Source organism: Aspergillus pseudoviridinutans (assembly GCF_018340605.1).
Source record: "Aspergillus pseudoviridinutans IFM 55266 DNA, scaffold_3, whole genome shotgun sequence".
Taxonomy (NCBI): domain Eukaryota; kingdom Fungi; phylum Ascomycota; class Eurotiomycetes; order Eurotiales; family Aspergillaceae; genus Aspergillus; species Aspergillus pseudoviridinutans.
Genome location: NW_025091283.1, coordinates 317,082 through 331,830, shown reverse-complemented (window position 1 = coordinate 331,830; position 14,749 = coordinate 317,082). Strand labels below are relative to the sequence as shown.

At 49.0% G+C, this 14,749-nt stretch overlaps 3 protein-coding genes across 3 annotated transcripts in view; 1 reads left to right on the top strand and 2 right to left on the bottom strand.

Annotated features, from left to right (window-relative positions):
- The window catches only part of Asppvi_003842 (uncharacterized protein), a gene marked incomplete at both ends in the record, with an annotated part of 1,499 nt that extends 469 nt beyond the window's left edge, over window positions 1-1,030 (bottom strand). Inside the window, 2 exons of the mRNA XM_043299799.1 lie at window positions 28-910; window positions 966-1,030. Of these exons, the coding sequence (XP_043155734.1) occupies window positions 28-910; window positions 966-1,030 (948 nt within the window). The remainder of the gene's footprint in view (window positions 1-27; window positions 911-965) is intronic.
- Window positions 1,031-6,122: 5,092 nt separating this feature from the next.
- On the bottom strand, window positions 6,123-6,899 carry Asppvi_003841 (RlpA-like double-psi beta-barrel domain-containing protein; the record flags this gene model as incomplete). The annotated part of the gene is made up of 1 exon (XM_043299798.1): window positions 6,123-6,899. One exon carries the CDS (start codon window positions 6,897-6,899, stop codon window positions 6,123-6,125), a length of 777 nt encoding a protein of 258 aa, XP_043155733.1.
- Window positions 6,900-10,680: 3,781 nt separating this feature from the next.
- Asppvi_003840 (uncharacterized protein) lies at window positions 10,681-13,571 on the top strand (the record flags this gene model as incomplete). The annotated part of the gene is made up of 4 exons (XM_043299797.1): window positions 10,681-11,061; window positions 11,117-11,171; window positions 12,708-13,146; window positions 13,250-13,571. 4 exons carry the CDS (start codon window positions 10,681-10,683, stop codon window positions 13,569-13,571), a joined length of 1,197 nt encoding a protein of 398 aa, XP_043155732.1.
- Between the last annotated feature and the right edge of the window lie 1,178 nt (window positions 13,572-14,749).

The following is a 14,749-nucleotide window of genomic DNA, read 5'->3' as shown; positions in this document are numbered from 1 at the left end:
AGCCGCATAGTCATCAGGAACAGAAACTGGTTCTTCAGGAGTAGGGTAGTCGTCAGGAAGAGAAACTGGCTCTTCAGGTGCGGCATAGTTATCAGGAACAGGGATCAGCTTTTCAGGAACAGGGACCGGCTCTTCAGGAGCACGGTAGACTTCAGAGGCAGGAACGGGCTCTTCAGGTGCGGCATAGGCATCACAAACAGAAACCGGCTCTTCAGGGGCGGAATAGTCATTGGGAAGAGGAACCCGCTCTTCGTGCACAATGGCAGGGACTTGTACGTCTCCAAGCCCAATCCCCTCATTATTCTGTGTCCCGTGATGTTTTCCTTTTTCGTTGAACTCATCATCCAACCGCTGCAAGCGGGCGGCAAGTATGTCGAGCATCATCTTCATAATAATGAATCCAAAACGCTCTTCGCCAGCAATACAACTTGAAAGCTCCTTGACAATGAATTTCAAACCGCCGGTCCCTAACGATTGTTGGAGACGTCTTTTGATATAACTCGGGAACCAAGTTTCGTCATCAGGAAGTTTCGGAAACACTTCTCTCGCAGCTATTATTATGTCTAATATGGGAATTGATTCCCCAAAGTATTCGAGATACCTCCTTGCAAGCGCTTCGAGTATGGGAAGGCCGTATGTTCTAGACGCCTGATAAACCAATACGCTTCTTCTAAATTCAGTTGCCACGCGCGATGTGCCATGGTCGAGTGTCGATCTTGTCGTCTCGTAGGTTCCCGTGTACAAGAAGTTTGCGAACGTATGGCCAGCATCTTCGTGCACATCAGTAAGGGTGAGGTTAGGATCTGATGACCAGTCTCTGTCTAGTTGTGGACATTTCCGCAGATATTGGCCGGGAATGCCATAGCTCTTGTCTCCAATATTGACAGTCACCATTGGAAGCACATAGGGTCTATCGAAATCGGAATATTTAGTGCATAGATAGCAATCGTCGCAAGACAACTCACGATGACAATGGCTGATGATATTCGATCTCTGGCAGTTCTTGGACAATTATCGGTTGTTCTGTCATTTTCAAAGTAACTAAAAACGGATGGTGGTTTCAATAGAAAAGTGAAAGCCAGAATTGTAGAGTATGGCAGCAGAGAGGTCGCAGAAGCTTCCTTTTAATTGTGAGTGGCTTGCTCCCCGAGGAGGAGAATGCAAGATGAGTTGTTCTGCGGCAGCCGTCACACTTTGGCTAAGGGCCGCACCGCTGGCCGCTCCAGCTGCACGCAAAGCTGTTAATAATATGAAATCATTTGCTTTCCAAGTTCGGAGATATTCTAGTGGTGAGTCAGACACAAAATGCGCAATACTGGGCTGGCCGACAGGCATACGTGGCTGATCCAACCACTGCAGCATAATATTATTGAGGCGTCTACCTCGATAGCATGTTCACCCAGTAATTTACGCGCTGTGAATGGCCCATTTTAATGTACCCCATGAACAGTGATCATCTCTTCTTTGAGCATGTCGCCTTCGGCAGAGCGGAAGCAGCTCGTGTAACTTACAACACAGCTTTCTGAACCCGTGTCCAGCAACAAGACGGCTTTGCACCTACCATTCACTGGTTTGATGGAAAGAAATGCTGGCACCTCTGCTAACTTCCCGTCCAGCAATTGGCATTCCCTCTTGTTTGTAAAAATTACCAGTTTCGTGACCCTTGCATTCGGCTGTTCCTAAAACGTGCTCTTGTACGCCTCTCCAAGACACTGAGCAATAGGTTCAGAAGGCGTGTTGCCTCGCAACTGGTCCGTCAGTTTGTTGATTATTCTAGAGCCACCCGCGGGCTTTGCGGACTTTGTCCGAGACGCTCCTAGCTGTAGACGAGCTAGCTAATCAGGGTTCGTCATTAATTGAGAGCGGAGCATTCATACCGTGTCTGGCATTCGCATCCTTGCTTAAGCACTAACAAACAGTAAGGAGACCCTCCTAACCGATAGGGATTGCCTTCTATTTTAGTTGAAAAAGCTCTTCCAAATGAGATATTATGGTATGCTATTAAAGTTTGATATTTATCAAGTAATACTATTGGAGAAAAAATAATCAAGAGTGGTCATACGTTGTGGGAGTGGTGATTGTGGAAATTAATACGTGTCTCAATTCCGAGGGCCCGCGGGCTCACTGGGATGCGGTGAGGATGCGCCGCACCGTAACCACCAAGTTTGAACGAATTCGTATGCTCGAGGCCGTTCCCAACGCCATCTAAAAAAATCACTTGCTCTCATCTGCTACCTATGCTGACATATTTGATACCTCCATTCCCCGTATACGTGCTGGTGGTGGCTTGTTACCATGCACCTCCTCTCACTGCTTTTGTAACTTTCTCCCCTCTGCCGCAGCCTCGTTAGCCCTCCTTGCTGCTATTGATCAATTCGCACCACGTACTTTTAGCACACCGTCCTGGCTAAGTGGTTCAACCTGTCGTTTTGTATGTCTGCACCGCAGGGGTGCTTGCGCGGCCCTAGTCTGACTGACTGTCTGTGGCATGGCTATGGGTAGCTGGCGTAGCTAGGGAATTAGGGAAATAGTGAAAACTACTCACCGCCCCTAAAAGAACGCAAAAAGACCGCTCATGTGAGTGTTCGTCACCCTAAACGCATTGCCTAACAGCTTACGGAGTGGTTGAGCCGATCTGTGAACACCAGATATGTGTTGGCTGAAGGAGAATGGTTGAACATCGTTGCTGAGCTACGGTATCCTTAGAGTGAGACTGCTGGTGGAGGCGTCAGCATCAGAGTCGTTGACCACTTGTGGTAGATGCGAGATGTGTAGACCAAGAATGTCTGAACTCTGTCAGCTGGGTACTTATCATGATGAGCGCGCGGTGCCGCTTTGAAACATTTACATTCAACAGGGCCTCTGATATTTGGGTATTTCAACATTTGAGCAAGTCTGCGGCATCTGTCCCTCAAGGATGGGCGGTTGAATGCATTGATGGGTGAATCCTGTCGCTCGGTTGAAGCCTCTGCCGTTTCGAGACGGCCAGTGCGTACTATATCGCAAGCTGCAATCGAGTTTACAGGAAGCCGAAACCGCGTGATGATCCACAAAGCTCGCAGCTCATCGAGCGTTCATCGGTGCCTGAACACTCTAGTTGAGTTTTGCGCGCCCATCTCCATTGAACGGCGACACCGAATCCGTAAGTTTATTATTTCGAACGGTGCTAGCCGTATTAATCAATGCTCACCATGACCAAATTGCTGTCGGTGATCGGGGTAGTAAAGTCTAAGTGGACAACACATGTATGCTAGAACTGTTAACACAGAATCGGTCCGCTCAAGATCAGGCAAGTGACCATTTAAGGTAAATGCATGTACGATTGTTGGTTTAAAAAGGCGAATATGTTCAAGGCTTATCGAGTATGGGTTGCTGAAATGAGGTCGTGAACCATACTCCAGGACAGCAGTCCAGGTGACGATGACAACTCGTGGCTTAGGGAGCGAGCACTTCGCACTCCATGTCAACACCCAGTTATTTGGCCAGGTACCTATCACCACCGGCGTAATACTTTGTCTGATCTTTCCAGTTGGGCATGGACTTAATACTGCCATTGTATAAGAAGTAATCCGATGATCAATCCGGCTTGAAAGAATCAGGACAATGCCATGAAAGCCCTTGATCTGGCTCTCTTTTTAGGAGAAGGGGAAGGATCCAATTACCAATATCTGCTTTGAAACAAAAAAAAAAAAGGAAAGAAATAGTATCTTGAGCATGCTGGGTATGCCGTCACGTCTTGAATGGCTTTCGTACTGTCCGTCGATGCTGTCGATGCCTTTGAAGCTCTGGCAGTGTATCCGGCCGTCTCAAAGCGCACCACCAGTTTCATACCACCGAGCTGGTAAGATGTAATTCGATCATAGTCCGCACTTCCCTCCAGCTGTGCCGTCGTGTACGCCTTCTCAAACTCATGCACCACTTGCATTGACGTGGTCCGACTCGAACATCTTTGCCTCCGCACGACAGAATATATCGGTATAATACAGGGGCTCCTATCCATTTGTCAACAAGCTCGTTGCCATTGGGTTCGTCCTCCAACGGTGTTATCAGGGTAGACGGGCTGATTGCGGAATTGTGCCATTAGTCCCCCTTCCCTTCACAGCCATCCCCATGGGCTAGAGTGTAATCGCCATCCCCGGACTGGCCGGAAATGCAATTGTCCACAACGGTACCCATCTTGTTGACACGTTGTAGTTGATAGTCATGGTCTTACGCCACAGCGTCTATGCAGGTTCAGCTCAATGTTGCGCAAGAGTATTCTTGAGCATGTGCGTCCGAATCCATCGCCAGCCCTGCGAGTGTTGCGGCCCTGGCACAAAAGAGTGCAACCCGGTCATCAAAGGCTTTCTGAACGAGGTTGCTGGGACTATGCCTCCAGGAATAGCTGGATCATTTGTTTTGAGCAGTCCGCATTCTCGCCGTCGGTTAACACTGAATAGGCGGAACTGGGTCCATCAAGCGCCCATTGCGGAATTTTCAGAGTTCTCGCCTAGTTGAACTGCGTGCGAGTCTCGGCTAGTCATGAGTGGTTGACCATCAGAGTAGTTGACCCCCGGGCGGTCACCAATGCTCAGCATTCAGCGACCGTGCTCAACACTCGTACAGAAGAAGGGTTGACAGTCTTAAGCAAAGGACGCCTTTTGAGGCAGAGAGGACTTGAGTTCTGCTTATCATCAGTCACCTCTTCGGTTGACTCTTACTGCCACCTATCCACTGCGACGCAGATCTCAACAGTTACCTATCTGTCAAAGATGGCTCCAGACTGCAATTGCGTCTGTGCCTTGTTTGAATCGGTCAGCTTTTCTTACGGTGCCTGCTGCCACAATTGACGCCTGTGGCTCCAATATGGCCAGCGACTGAGAACAGTGACACAAGGTTTGACTTCATGACCACCGCTTGTGGAGTCGTCTACTCAGCGCCAGAGAAATGTCAAAACAGATTACGTTGAGGAATGCGACTTCGTGCACAGCAAATCGCACTGGTACTCCTTCTGGATTACCTCATCCAGCCTACAAAAAAGGGAGATAACGTAACTACCTGTCCCCAGTCCAAGATACTCCTAGGACATTACCGGAATAGGAATCGGCCATAAAATCGTGTTAGGGAACGCGCGGATATGCGCCTGCAGGAAGATGAGCGCTTATTTCATACCTCTTCGCGACATCATTTGTCCATTCGCAGTCACAATTCATCACATGCTGCCATTCCAGGTCATAACCCCTTCGCATGCATTATTTATTCGAATCCAGTCTTGAGCGGCCAGCGTGCGGATAGCCCTTGTAACATACAGACTATAAAATGCTCACCAACTGGCACAGTTGAAATTTGAGGCTCTGGCTATTGATTCACTCATTCTGCGCTGACGTGTCGCCATATTGCCTCGTACAGTCGAGTATTATTACAGTACAGAATTTTCTTCCTGACACAAACATGTCCCAGGAATTTGGTGAAGTTATTTCGATCGTACCCGTTTGAAACTGCCGTGTCATCGACCTGACTTCGGCCATGTAAAGCTGTCTCGCAAACGGAAAGGCCAGGTACTGACAGAGCACCGCATGGCTCCAATCAATTGCAAATTGAAACGAATTGCCCAGTTGTTATCTAGACCTCAGCCATGTCGAAGTACTTTGTTTCCCCATGTGTGTTTAGGTGCGATAGGTACTGTGGAAGACACTCTGATTTACTTGCTGGCGATTTCGTTCCCGAATTTCACTAGCATATCTCAATCTACGGGGAGAGATTACAGTATGCCTAATAGTGATTCTAGATATTGCTGGCCGCTCTTCTTCTAGGGAATATCATGCAAGCGTCAGGTCTCAGTTCTCTTGCAAGCTTTGCGGGCTAGTCACCAGCACGGTGACATCGACAAGCAGTATGGGCGGCTCTTGTATTGCCATGTCCCTTTTTCTTCTAGTTACTGCATTTAGCTATAACGTCAGGGCTACAACAACCGTCACTGCAGATTCTCATCTCGCATGACATCAAAGATAACTGGCGATGGAAGCACTTGGAGAAACAAGGGTCGGGCTTCTCTCCTCATGGAAAATGCGTGGCAAATCATGCTAAGATGACCTTATCCTAAACACGCTACAGACCTTTGCTTCAATAACCGAGCGACAACGTTAATTGATGTACCATGACACGCCTTGGAGACGGCCCGCACCTATATCAGCCAGCTGGGCAAAAAAGTGCCGGGACAAATCCACAGAGGTATTGCCGCAACCCATGCACTTGTCCACAACGGTACCTGTCTTGGTGATACCGTTGTAGGTGACTGTCACCGTCTTGCCACAGTCAGCGTCGGTCATGATGCCCACGGGAAGGGCGAGCACGTTCTCAGTGAATCCATCGTTGGTCAGACCGCAGCTGCTGGGAGCGCTGGCAGAGGTCGCAGTGTCATAGTAGGTGACCTGGCCAACGCACGGGGAGTCCTTGGAGCAGATGGCGCTACTTCTACTGCCGGAAGCTGTACTAGAGTTGCTGCTGGAGGTTTGCTGGGTTGGCTGGGCATCCTGAGTAGTATACGTGGACGGAGCCGCGGCCTTGGCAGGTTGGGGGGCCTGGGCAGACACTTCATCGGCGACAACAGGGATAGATACAGCAGTGGGGCAAGGCTGGGTAAGCTGAGACTCCGTAGTTTTGGCCTGCCCGAGAGCAGAGGCCGCAGGTAAGGTTGACCGAGCGCTGACCACAGCAACAGTCGTAGTGATAACAGCGGCTTCCTCAGGGTAGACGGTAGTGGTCACGTCGAGGGTGGTCCAGACAACAGTGGTGACCGTCTCCCAAATCCCAACATCTCCACCCTCGTTCAGGTTGACAGCGGCGGCCGAGCTGATGGCGGCAAAAAGAGCGCTAGCGAACGCAAGAGACGTCAAGACGGTGCCCGTTGCAAGTGCCATATTGAAATTCAAGAGTTTTATACGCGAGTATCCTTTGCAAAGAACCACGCCTTGCCGCTACGGACGACAAGTTTCGAATAGCTCGATTGGTTGCGTAAAGGAAAGAATTTAATACCGTCAAATGTCAAAGACTTTGCAGTTGTTAGAAGGACTGACTTTGATGCTCCAAGAGGAGGTTGAAGATCGAAATAAGGAACTACAGGAGTTTGTTAAGACAGACTGATGGTAGGCGAAGAGAAGGAAAAGTGAGGAACCAGTCTATGTCTAGTCTTATTGTGGTTTGCACCATAGTTGCACAGTACACGCCTACCTCCCTTGTGATGCCTTCGAAAACGCAGACTCGTTTTCAAACCTCACAGCACGCTTGACGAGCCATATACTAAGGAACAATGGGTGGGTGCTGACTTTTTCCTGTAGGAGGAGCAATCTTCAAGGCCATTTAGTGTCGCCCGCCATTTGCATGTATAATTAAAGTGTGCCGAATACGTTGAGAGGGCGAACGGTTGAAAATGCGAAGGGTCAGATCGCGGGAAACAGGCTGGTGTTATATGTTAAAGGAGATAGAAGTAGTGCCTTTATATTTGATTAAAACCTTCCCGTATGGCATGTCTCTAGTAAATCGGCCCCGAACGCTGGAAAGGAGGGTAAGGACTCTCAGAAAAAAAATGCCTTCGAATTAGGCTTATGCCTGACTCAGTAGACGGAGAAATGGTACGAAAAAGGAGCCCGCTAGAAACCTGTCTCTTGATAACCTGATGGGCAGATTGGTAAATCATATTTGGATTGCCGTTTGGAACCCTCCACTTTGCTTTTTGTGTCTATAGCTTAGACCAATCCAAGTATCAAATGCATTCAGACCTCTTTTCTACGACGGACAAAATACGTGCATTTTGAGGGCGCTGAGTGTCAACACGGTCAAGTGAAGAGTGGAAAGGAATCCTTCCTACACCCGGTTTTCAAGAGTAGTGCATAAATGAAACCAATGGAAGTTACAGCCACCCAAACGCATTGGAAGGCTTTCCAGGTGCTATCATCAACTGTTAGGCAAAAATAAAAGCCGCTTGAGTTTACCTCTCCGACTACCTAAGCACCAACGGCTTGTTCGAATACCCATGTCTCATTCGAGCTCTTGACGACGTTCTGCTCGAGTTTCTAGGGGCTGGGAGCAGACCCGCTTATTACTCGCCCGACATGAATGAGAGTGGTGACTTTGTAAACATCAACAATCAAATGCTCAACTCTCAAGGTGCTCAACCAGAGTTATCAACCCCCTAAAGTAGGGGTGATTCAGTGCGGAATCCTTGAGCGGTTGGACTAACATCAAACTTTTAACACCTTAATTGATTTTCATCAGCCTTATTTTGCCGGTCAGACCCAAATCCTTGAGGCACGAGAGGAAGCTGTTCCCAACTGCCGGAATTCATGGTAGCCTTAAAAGATGGCTTCACTATCTAATGGTGTTGGACGCGGGGAAATTGCCGACGTTGTTGTCAGCTCCTTGTGTGCAGCATTGCACGCACGCTAAAAGTGTTGGTTCAACGAAGTATTAAAGAGTTGATCATACGCACGGAGGGCCTCGCCCCACAGCATTCGGTTGGTGAACGTGTTGCACACATTTGGTGAGAAAGAGGCGCTCAAGAACAATGCTTGAACTATCTGACGCGTACATCCTGTTGGAACGCGACGGCATCACCACCACCGACTCAGATTTTTCCGGGCCTACGCAGATTCAAGCTGAACGATTTGGTATTAGCGACCTGCTTCGAATTTGGACACACATCGCAAAAAAAGCACTGTATACATTGTTCAAAATGCAAATTAAGGGTACAAGCGTCGTTCATTCCCCAAGGTCACCTAAAAAGTGATGGCGTGTAGTTGGTCAAAGCTGGCTCACTCCGCTCGAAAATGCTCAACCACTGCAATCTGGGCCTCTCATTCGGCGTATTTTTTTTGATAGACATTGTGCACATAATCCTGATAACTAGAGTTAATTGTTTGATGCGCAATAACAGTGGAGAACCAAGCATACTTACTCCAACTTCTGAACATTCGTGTTGATACGCCAATCGCACGATTTCTACAGGAGCTGAAAAACCAGATCCTGGCGTCAAGGATTACTCTCGTACACACTGGTGTTCTTCCCAATGTCCTTGGTGGCATGGCTGTTGGAGCTACACGTTCTGGTGTTCCTCCAGGCGCCTCTGCCAGGAACGACCGCTCTACTCAGTAATTATGAGTCTTGACATCCCCTCAGTCACACGGACACCAAATTCGCGGGCAGATAAGGACGAAACACCGAGCAGGCACTGCTGGTGGTGTCCAACGCCGTCAATCGGGCATGCATCCGAGCCAGGGTGGTAACGCTGGTAGCCTTTGATCTCAAAGGTGCCTTCAATGGGGTCAACAGCAGGGCCCTTGACCGTCAACTCAAAGCACAAGGGATCCCGACCATCATCCGATCCTGGATCGTCAGTTTCATGCAAGATCGTACCACAAGCATCACCATTGACAACTTTAGATCTCCCAGAACTGCGCTGGACTTTGTACAGAAACAGGTGGCTCGTAGAGAACGCTTCTGGTTTCAATCCGGGAGAATCTCCAGATCACGAAATTCAGAATGGTCCAATGCGATGTGGACGAAGATGATATCTGGTTTGAGGATAACAATAATCGTACATCGAACGAAGTCGACGTGACTGGCACTGACTCCCGACTACTCGACCATGTCATTCAATCTATCAAGGAAGAGATGTCCTGACGAATGAGTGGTCCCAAATGAGCATTTGGGTGGCGTTTGACAGATATTTACCGCAGCGCTTGTTGATGGTTTTCCCCAGCATGATCGGATTAGAGTTTGACGCCATGTCATTGCTCAGCAGCGGCCGTGTGATGCTGGTTTTTGTCTCCGACTTGCCTGTAATTGGGAGATAATTCCGTCCAATAAGACTAGTGGGGCATCTTTTTGCGCTCATGGCTTGCGTCGGCAAGGCACAATTGACATAGATTGTCACTCCGCCTAGTTGACAGGCATATTCTGGGGGACCTGCGCGGCTATATAGTAGCTGAGCAGAAGAAATGGCAGTGTTTCATCTCTAACTGAATAAGCCCGAGAACTATGGACGTCAATCAAGGAAGTGAGGCCTTGGGGATTTAGTTCCCTCCCTGCGCTAAACGCAAGGAATATTCATGACAACGTGATCGCTCCTCGTGTGAGGAGTATTAAGATATTGTTTGTAGGTCAAACCGAATCCATGGTCCGCATCCTCTAGTCCATTTGTTAGAACCGAGTGCCTAATGGTGATGAAGACGTACGATAATGGACCGGAAGATTCTCAATCGGGTGTTTGATGGGTTAAAAGTCCTGTAGATCCTCCTGCAGCAGCGTGCAAGGTGCAAAGTGTCATCCAGGTCATCTAGGAGTTCGAAAATATAGACGCTACAGAAGGTGCAGCGGCGTCAAGCGTCGCTTATGAAAGGATGGAAACTGAGATGCGCAACATCAAAAGCCGCGGGTGCTTTTACGGCCCGCATCTCCACCTTCGGTCAAGATTGTGTTCCGGAAACTGATAGTCTGGTATACGGTGTGGGCCGATGTTCGGGTGTGTTTAGGCATCAATAATCGTAGCTCCGTTGGAAGTCTTAGCGATCGGTAACAATGCATTGTGGGACCGGATGGTAGACCCTGGCTTATCTAATTGTTACTGCTCACTCTATTTTTCTTTCCTCAGCCGCCTTCCTATAATCCCTCAACTGACTATATCTTTCTCATTCCAAAATCGCCATGTTCCCTGTACCTGCCCGACATCAGACCCTGCTAGATAGGAACCGCCTATCCCGTCGAATGCTTGCTGATATCGACGAACGGCGTCAAGAATCATGGGGCTGGGTTGTCTACCGCACTACATATAAATCCGACCCAGCATTCTGCAAGGCAATCGACATCATTAATTCCTGGATTAAACGAGAAGTCTACCACGACCTCCGCCACGCTGGTGTCCAAGATCCAGATCCCACACCTAATGATGAGCTATGGGCTTGTCACCGCCTAACTATTACGGAAGATTCGCAAACACTCGACGGCGCGACAATTGAGGACGTTCGTTCCCATTTTCAATCATGGGTGGAAGGGCAGGGGCAGAAAGACAGGTGGAATAAATATCGCGTTTGCATGGTAATTGATGAGGAAACTCTTCAGCTACTTAATAAGGTGCCATCAGCTGAGGAGCATGCAGAAATGCATGGCTTGTATTGCGTGGAGGAAATTCGGGAGTGGTATGTTAAGGTTGTTGAGGCATTCCCAGATCCAGAGGAAACAGAAGGAGTGGAAGAATATAAAGGGTGGATGAATTGTTCAATTTATGCTCTAGTAAGGCTATGGCATTGCATGGATGATGGAATAAATATGGTGGATCTCTTCTGTGACATAGAGGATGGGGTTTTTACAACTTGAGGTAGCCCTTGTATGCTAGCAGCCGAATGGGGCAGTACTTGAAGGCAGCATGCAAGTCGATGTGCATACAGTAACCTGTCCAGAGTTGCGCATATGATGTCACAGTGTCAAATACTGCCGACGGGAGAATAACCTCGGTGCCATTTGCATTATTGAAGGAAACGTGGATAGCAGTGTTATGGCTTAAGCCTTTGCCCTTCTGGTCCTTGTACCAATTGGTTGAGCACGATCCTGTCGATACGTAATGTGACTAAATCAATTGAGCCAAAGTGAAAAACCCTAGATCCGGCGGGTTCAACTATCTGCAAGTCTTTCTGCCGAAGAAAGTATCCCTTTGAAAGGCACTGTGATCGAAAGGCTGCAAAAGAGTATAAGCTAGGAAGAGGAACCGAAAAGCCAGCGAGACATTGAGTCGCAACAAGACCCACAGAGTACGTCGTGTGGATTTTTGCTAGTGGTCCTGTGGGTCGCAACCAGTTGTTGGATCTCGAAGGGTTAACTGTTCAGGTATTGAAGGAGATAGAACCTGCAAGGCTTAAAGATACGCCTATTGAGGTTCTACAGATCATCCCTGCCGAGGTCTGATTGTTCTCGCACATTCATCGTCATGGGAAAAATTCATGGAGATTCGCACCATTTGCGGCCGACATGTTTTGAAGCCGAATCGAATATGATCATAGTGGCATCGACGTCTTTCTGCTGCTGTTGGGCTCCAGCAGAACCGTCAAGCGCCTGCGCGTCTGTCGAACATGTGAACAGACAAGAAGAAATAAAAGTAAGTGTGGCAATGTATACAAGGATAGAGATAGAGCATGCACCTACCATGGCTTTGTCCTGGAAAGAGGGAGCAGTTTGGGTCTGAAGCTGCCCGTTTGGGTTTCTATGTCACTCAGCCCCAGCCTAAGTAAATCCAGCTAACTGGCAGAGGCCGCGAACCCTTGAGATACCGCTGGGCTCAGCGGCAAGGTCGGCTTGGACCAACTCTTGAGGGCTTATTTGGTCTTCCAGAGGAACTGCTTCTCTGACAATATCTCCAAGGTCAAGCTTTCGGATAATCTGCCAAGGAGTGGGTTTCGTATTTCCGACAGTAAATTCGTATAGAACTATTAGTCTGCTCCAGATGATCCGTTAATCAACTACGGCACTTTGTCACAGCAAGCTGCCTCGTATCCTGGATCGAATGCATAACCGTGTATCAAGTTATCATGATAAGCTGGAATGCCTGGCTTTATCATCCCAGGAATAGTTGAGCCACATGGCCTCGAATCAAGGGGCTTTTCCTCCGCCAGGCAGCAGATTTGGCTGCAATAGTCAACACACGTTGTACATCCGCCCGGCTTTTTAAGACATAGCTTTAGATCCAACCATTCGTGAGCATCCGGATTACCTTGCAGCTGTCAGCCAGCGGGACCAGCAGGAGAAAGCATGCCAGGAGAACCCCAGCAGCCAGATGCTGTCAAAGTTACAACGACTAAGACGTAAAGTCCTGAGCACGTACAACCGACTGTATGAGGCCCTCAGAAAAAAGACTCGAGAGGAATTTGATAGGAAGCAGGCCGTCATCGACATTGAACGTCAACTGTCTGGGACAGCTCTCAATGACGAGGAAGCCAAGGAAGTTCTCCGGACCGGGGATGAGATGCCACCTGAAAGGATTTACCTGATCGAAAAGCTCTTTTCATGGCCGACCATCTCCATCGCTCGAAGGAGAATGGGCGCGTCGGAATGCAGCCACAATGGCAGTCTCGCAATACTGTCCCATTCGCGAAGGTGGTCCGTTACGCGGACGCCCCAAACGTAAGGCACCAAGTGATGGGTAGTCCAGTTGGTGGCTTGAGCACGTGGATGTACTCGACTAAGTCGTCAGGGGACTTGGTCGCCGACCCCCATGAGACTTCAGCGATGGTGGTGCCGGGGTTGGTCGGGTAGGATGTGCTGGGCCGCGTGCCGAAGATGGACTCGCGGATGCCCTAGATCCACGAGCCGATCTGTTGGAGCGTCGGCATGACGCCCGGCTCCCAGCCGCCGTCAGCATAGGGTCCCGTGGCCCATGCGATGCCGCCGCCTTCGCTATTCGTGGCGGCCTGGAATGCCGTGAAGCGGAACATACTCCGGGCGGAGTAGACGACCGTGCCGGTCGCGCTGTCCGCCCACCAGTTGTTGGTGAAGATGGCGGCCAGGGGCTCGGCATTGCTAGGCCACAGGAAATGATCTTAAAATGATGAATGAGGAACAAAGTCTACAGGGGCTGCTTAACATAAGTGTAGATTCGATACTAGTGGATAACTCTAATTGCAAAGTGTATTAGGTTCTCAGGCAATGGGCGGTTATTCCGTGCCGCTCAAATACAAAGATAATAGGTGAGGATTCACCGCCTAGAGGAGTGTTGCCTTGCTGATAGTCCTCGTCGACGAACACATACAACTCCATACTTAAGTTTTCAATGATGAAGACTGCCCCGCGTTGGTCACGAGATGAACTCGTCGTAATTCTTTACTTCTCGTCCAGGCGTATCAACACTATATCGATATCGCAGCTCCTGTCCCGTCGCGGATATCAGCGTTCATCTTCGGCCGTTGAGCGCAAGATTCGACCTTTCGGCCATCGCCGGTGTTCATCGTGAACGCTTGTCAAACAACCAGAATCAGCCAAAACACCGCTTGTGTCTTGTTTGACGAAAGGCTTGACTAGATGACAGGACGTGCGCATGAAAAGGGGTATCACGTGACATATGCTCTACACTGCTTACTCTTTGTATCCACGGAAGTCACGTCGGATCGGGACTCTATTGTTTCCGTCTTCGTAGCTCATTCAGCAAACGGCTACTCATAGCACCGTCATCAGGACAATTGAGCACGATACTCGCCCAGGAACATCGCCGAGCCACGGTTGCTTGACGGTCGTCATAAATTCCAGTGAAGGCGAACTCCCCAATGTAGCGACGGAAGTGCCTTTAAGATACGTTAAGAAGGACGTCCTGATTTGACATTCAAGGAAGCCTAGTTGACTATACTGGGTGGAGTAGTGAATAGGTACTCCGTACAAATGATTAGTCGAAACAAGCGGAAAAATAGTATGATATTGACATCAGCGTAGCGCCAGTTGTGCCTTCCACCAGGTCTGGTCTTTACCAGAGAGCCGCACCACATCATCCAAGCCCTGGAGAACTGCATTTCTTTGAGTCTGTGATAGGACAATAGGTCCCTTAGAGCTGAGATCATCGGCCAGGGACCTGGCATCGGTTGCATCACGCAATTCTTTTGCGGGGGTGGCCCGTAAACCACAACTGTCTATCTTGACAACCACAAGATCTACTTCTGAGATGTATGGAAGAGATCCCGGCTGGACAGTCGAAATCGATACGGCTGCAGAAGGAATATATGGAGACTGACAGAGTGTT